Below are 6070 nucleotides of genomic sequence, written 5' to 3'. Positions count from 1 at the left end.
AGTTTCTGTTGAACTCTCAGTCTGCTCTGGTCCAGTTAGTTTCAGTAATAATGATGAAGTATAATTTGCATTCCTGCTGAACTTCCTCTCTCAGGCCACATCTGGCAGCAGCTGCAGCTCCTGGTCTCTGCGAAGCTTTTTCTCTTTAATAACCAGCACATAAAACCCACTTGATTCCGACATGTTACCTCTCGCCCGGGCAGTTTGAACTCTTTCCACATCATTAAACGTGATTCGTCTCACTTCATAACCACCAGCTCCTCGATCCCTGCTCAAACTTTCCAAATAAAGACCAGGAGGAGGAGGAGGAGGCAGGAGGAAGAGGAGGAGAAGGCAGGAGGAAGAGGCATGAGGAAGAGGAGGCAGGAGAAGGAAAGATGTCCGGGATCATGCTGCTGCTGTGTGTGTCTGTGAGTGTGTGTCTGCTCCGGGGAACCGGCGGCTCAGCCCGGAGCCAGGCGAGGATCCTGCGGGACAAGCTGGACCAAGGCCCGGCCAGCCTGAGCGACATGTTCCGGGAGGTGGAGGCGCTGATGGAGGACACCCAGCACATCCTGGAGGAGGCAGTGGACCAGGTCTGCGTCACGTTTTATTACACTTACACAAAGGCAGCGTTGTGTCGTTTATGGAGTTATGAATCAAAGCTGATATAATGTAGTTTATCAAAGTATTTTATATGATAAAACTCAGTTATTAGGACACAAATGCACCAGAATCAAGGTGAGTTTAATTGTTTTTGTGCTCAGTTTAATTCTGACCACCAGGCTAAGTTACAACATGACACAAACTTTCCATGTCTGGTTCATGTCTGAGCCACATCAGGTCTGGATGTTATTAATAGACTTCCTCATGGATACTATAGATGCTGAAACTGATATTTTTATTATGAGTTAAATCAAAGACAAGTTATTCTAATTATTATTCTGCTGAATAAACTGTATAGTGTCTGATTAGGACGCACAACGAAGATCATAAAACAAGACTGAAAGAATATTCCTGAATTGTTTCAGGCTGTTTATGTCTTTTATCTCTATTTCTTTCATTACTTTCATTATATTTGTACTTCCATTGTGTTTTATCCATTTGTTGTCTGTTGTGTACTTTCTGTTGAAAAGTGCTCTATAAATTAAGTTGTTATTATTATAATTATTAAGTCTACTGTTATTTTACCGTGTAACGATTTCACCCGATCTCATCATCATCATCATGTCTCGGTCGGTGTCTGGTTTGAATCATCTGTGAACTACTGGGACGTTCTCCCTTCATATCGTCCAAGAAACGGAGATGAATCATAACAGTTAGTCAGATCTGCTGCTGTGTGTCAACACTGTCCAGAGCTACAGCTGTAGGAATGTCCTGGTGTGTAGATGAATACAGATTTATTGATGTCTCCTCACATCAATCTTACAGATAACTACTGAGAGTGCCAAGTCGTCTCTAACGTCACCAGACCTGCGTCTCAGGACGGACAAGGTTGGGTTTTAAAATTACAAATACTAATTGGGTTTTTAAGTGATTTTGAGGAAATCAGCAAATATGTAATCACTTGTTTCTTGCTGTTTACAGGAAACTAACATTGAAACCGGAGAGACTCGTTTCTCACACGACCACGTGGAGGTGTCTGGTCCATGGAACAGTGTGGATCACGTGAGTCTTTCAATTGATCCACACAAACAGGGAATAATGGGAGAAATTAATTCTGGATTGGAAGATATTTTAGTTTTCCCTGACACCCTTTCAGCAATAAAGCAGTTTGTTATGCATAACAAACTTTCTGATCTGGGTATCGTCCACACACAGAGTTTTAAGTCATTAAAACTGAAGGGATGGGAAAGTATCTGTTCATTATCCTGGGTTAGAGTTAGGGCATCTTCATCAGCGGTATTGAAGAAGACTTGGAACTAGAGATTGATGAAAATGTTGAACTGACGTTAAAAACCAGGTGAGAAAACCCTTGTTTTATCATAGACATCTATACTGACTTCTTTTAAAACCCCTGGAGTTGCCCTCCGCTGGAGCATAACGCTTTAATGCACTTCCACATTAGCTTCACCTTCGAGTCTATATATATATATATTATTATATATGTAGTATATGAAGTGCCCCAGTCTCTATGTACATGCCTCTGCCTGTGTTTGGTATTCATGCAGGAACAAAATATCCAACTGTCCCAGTTTCCGAGCGTATGTTTCTCTTTTCGCGGTCGTGATGTAAACGGTGAAGGCGGCTTTTTGGAAAAACAAACAAAGACCTTGACTCCTCGTGAGCTTTATAACATTCCACTCAGCCTCAGTCATGATCGGTCATCTAATTAAAACAGAAATCAGCTCATTCAAAGCACATTGAACGTTTCTCAACATGAAGAACTTAGTGAAACTCTAGTGTCTCAACTCGGGTCTATAAAGAACGGGACCATCATGGAAACAGAAACCCACCGTGTACTTCTCAAGGCTTCAGCCACAGTTTGGATTGAGGTCATTAATGCCGCTCGCTGCCTGTTTTTGTGGCATTTTGTTTTACAACGGTGGCTGTGATCTTTTTCTTTCCTGGCAGCCGTTCGGAAAGTGGTTAATGCAGCTTCCTGCTTGGAAAGAGAAAAAGCCTGTGAGTCATAGACAGGAGAAGGTCTGCTCCTCTTAAATGACTAAGTGTAGAGAAATGTCAGCCTCTATGTGGAGACACACTTAAATTACATATGAGGAAGTCACAGGAAAGTTGATTGACCGATCACTTTACAGATAAAATCCGTTTTTCTGCTGAACGTGGGCTCAGGCTGGTGAGACAAATGTATTTTATAGACTTCGTCATCCAAACATTCGTGTTCAGCGTCTTTATTTATCGTTTGTGCAAAACAACTGCATCTGTGTTTCATATAATTGTATAAAAATGTGTTTGTCTTACAGCTTGTTTAGAGTTTAGATCACACTTATTTAAACCTCCTATGGGGTATCTTGCTCAGTGAGTCATCTGTGTTACTTTCTTTCTCCTTTTTGCTGCAGAGTAAATTGTGGAAAAGTATTTTTATAGAGAGGTATAATTTACTTGTGGGCCAATGAGAGTAATAATAGGTGTAGTCATCTGGCCTTTATTAAGATAATGGCAGGGTTGTAAGTTGTGTGGCCTCTATTTGTAGTTTCCAGTGTCTCTGTCAACTCAACAATTCAATTTAAGTTCTATAGTGCCAAATCATAATATACATTATCTCAAGGTACTTCCATTAATATTAAATTATATCAATTATATAAATTAAAATGATATAGAAACCCAACAGCTCCAACAATGAGGAGCACTTTGGAGACTTTGGAAAGAATCTGGAAGGAACCTCTGGCAATAACAGCTTCATTCATGTCAACACCACAGAAGACAGATGTTCTTATTTCACATATTTTCCATGTAATGAGATGAAATGTCTCAGGTTGGAAAGAGAGCGTTCACAGGGTGAAGGGAGTTCACCCACTGGTTTGTGAGCTGCTGTTTTGTTTCAGTGTTGATTTCCCAAAGAAATTCTTTCAGTCCTAAACACGGAAATTAAACGGGCTGGTGCTGGTTTGTATTTGAGCTCCTGGCTCTGTTATCATCTGCTGTAATGTCTCCACACAGGAATGCATGGTGGATGAGGACTGTGGTGACCTGAGATACTGTCTGTATGAGATCCAGAACTCCAGGTGCCTCCCCTGCATTCCAACTGATATGGTGCGGATCCACTACATGTTATTTTTGTGGTTATTATTTGTTCAGTTAAAGCTGCACTCTTCAGTATTTTAATTTCAACAATGCATCAAATTCAGCAGTTCCCCTTGAACTTTTAGATGATTTTCAGTAATAGGTTTATGTTTATTGTCATTTGGAACATACGTGTGTCTCTCCGCTCAGCCGTGCATTAAGGATGAGGAGTGCTGCTCGGAGCAGATGTGTGTGTGGGGCCAGTGCACGCTCAACGCCACCAGAGGAACAGAGGGAACCATCTGCCAGGGTCAGAGCGACTGCAGGACGGATCTGTGCTGTGCCTTCCAACGAGGTGAGCTCCGACGTCCCCAGAGACCGAGAGACGAGGGACAGACTCCTCTCAGTTAATGTCAAACTGTATGTCAGTAGAATGTTCAACCAAATATTAGGGACGGGAATTGGCAGGGACCTCCCGATACGATACTATCACGATACTTAGGTGGCGATACGATATGTATTGCGATTCTGTAAGTATTGCGATTCGATATTACGATTTCCTGGGATTTCTTTCGGTTATTTTTTTTTTTTTAAATACTGGACCACGGAAAAATGTTGAATTATTCCTTCAAATACAACACAGTCAAATTCACTTAGAGCTTTACAAGTTTCATTTCAAATATTAACATTAAATAAATGACTGCCAGGCAGCCAATAGAGAAAATAAATAAAAATTTTCCCTATTATTGTATAGCCCCAGTCAACTGCACACAAACTGACAGATTAAGAAATGTATGCCACCTAGGCTACTTTTAAACAATAAATAAAAGGTAAATTAAATAGAATGAAATGAACAAAAAAGAAACAAAAAGTAGGCTATTGTTGTTTGCAAGTAGGCGATACAAAGCTAGTGCTTGGGTATGTTTAGATTCTTGTGCGAAAACAAGAGCTGGTCAACATTCTCTGGGTTGATGTTGCTCCCCCCATATACCCCCCCCCCGGTATAAACCAATAAATATGTTTAAAACATTTTTTTTAATTTAATTTAAAAAAAAAAAAATTATTTAAAAAAAAAAAATCGATTTGGGAGGCAGCATGACGATTTAAAATCGTCATTCACAAGAATCACGATTTGTAACTGAATCGATTTTCCCCCCCATCCCTACCAAATATACTGTGTGTGAGGTACTGTGTATAACAAAAAACTAAGAGGGAATATAAGAAATAGGGTCAGAACAGATTAAATATCAAAACATCAATTTAGAGAGTAAGATATTGAAATTAGAAAAGTCAGAGTTTAATGTCTCTTCTGCAGGAATAAATGAAAGATCAGAATCCAGGAATTAAACAAAACCCAAAGCTAAAACTAAAAGCCTGGAGACATCCACGGTTCTGAGCGATTACTATTAGCTGCAACAATAAAAACACGTATTTGCCGTTCTTTACTTTTGTCTGCTTCCTCCAGAGCTGCTGTTTCCAGTGTGTAACCCTCACCCAGGGAAGGGGGAGTCCTGCCTGAACGACCCCAACCTGCTGATGGATATGCTGGCCTGGGATGAGGAGGTGCCCCGGGACCACTGCCCCTGTGCAGACCTCCTCCAGTGCAGACCTCACGGGTGAGAGCAAACATAGAGAACACACCTGCAGTTAATAATGTATTTGTTGTAACCTTCTATTGTTAAATTCCCCTTTTCTCTCTTATAGACGCGGATCTGTTTGCAGGGAGTAGAACTGGAGGAGGAAACACACGAGGGACTTATATCAAATTACAAAACCCTGTCCTGATGTTACTCATCCTCACTGATCCTTCACCTGAGGATTTACCAGCTGATCGATACTTTACCAAAGTACAGGATGTTGCTTTAGGGCCGGACTTGCACTGTTTTATTTATACCTTACTTTACAATCTGTACTGTTTATTATGAAGAAAATAAAAGACATGTTTTTGGTTTTAATTGTGTGGTTTTCACTAATTTAGTCTGATGAGTTCATGAGTGAATGATAAGAACTACATGCAGTACACAGCACTGACAGCTAGAGGGCAGCCCTGTTTCACATGTGTGTGTGTCAGGAAGTGATAATCCGGACACACACACTCACACACACACACACCCACCCACCCACCCAGGTAAACTGTAAACAAAGATGGACGACATGACAGCTCCCGAAAGTGAAGCCAAAGCGTTTCACCCTCAAAGATTTCGATTGTTTCAGGTAGATCTCATCCCACAGATGTTTGTACAAAGTAGAAATGTCGAAACTAAAGTCAGAAATGTGGAGAACTAAGTCGTACAGTGTTGAAGCCAAATTACATTACATTACATTTCATGTCATTTACCTGACGCTTTTATCCAGATCGTCTTACAGTTAGCATCCATCCAATACAATTAAAGTAAGTGGGATCCCT

General features: G+C 40.7%; 1 protein-coding gene across 1 annotated transcript; it reads left to right on the top strand.

Annotated features, from left to right (window-relative positions):
* Window positions 1–361: 361 nt before the first annotated feature.
* dkk3b (dickkopf WNT signaling pathway inhibitor 3b) lies at window positions 362–5618 on the top strand. The gene is made up of 7 exons (XM_061076262.1): window positions 362–575; window positions 1411–1473; window positions 1567–1647; window positions 3601–3693; window positions 3874–4018; window positions 5129–5279; window positions 5368–5618. The coding sequence occupies exons 1-7, from the start codon at window positions 378–380 to the stop codon at window positions 5390–5392; spliced, it is 756 nt and encodes a 251-aa protein (XP_060932245.1). The 5' UTR covers window positions 362–377; the 3' UTR covers window positions 5393–5618.
* Window positions 5619–6070: the final 452 nt, after the last annotated feature.

The sequence above is a fragment of the Limanda limanda genome, chromosome 8, assembly GCF_963576545.1.
Source record: "Limanda limanda chromosome 8, fLimLim1.1, whole genome shotgun sequence".
Classification (NCBI taxonomy): Eukaryota; Metazoa; Chordata; class Actinopteri; order Pleuronectiformes; family Pleuronectidae; genus Limanda; species Limanda limanda.
Note: the sequence above shows the minus strand (reverse complement) of the source record. Positions and strands in the feature narration are given on the sequence as shown.

Coding starts and splice junctions, on each gene's coding strand:
- dkk3b (XM_061076262.1), top strand. CDS start 378: ATGTCCGGGATCATGCTGCTGCTGTGTGTGTCTGTGAGTGTGTGTCTG. Junction 1,474..1,566: donor TGCGTCTCAGGACGGACAAG/GTTGGGTTTTAA, acceptor TGCTGTTTACAG/GAAACTAACATTGAAACCGG. Junction 3,694..3,873: donor CCTGCATTCCAACTGATATG/GTGCGGATCCAC, acceptor CTCTCCGCTCAG/CCGTGCATTAAGGATGAGGA.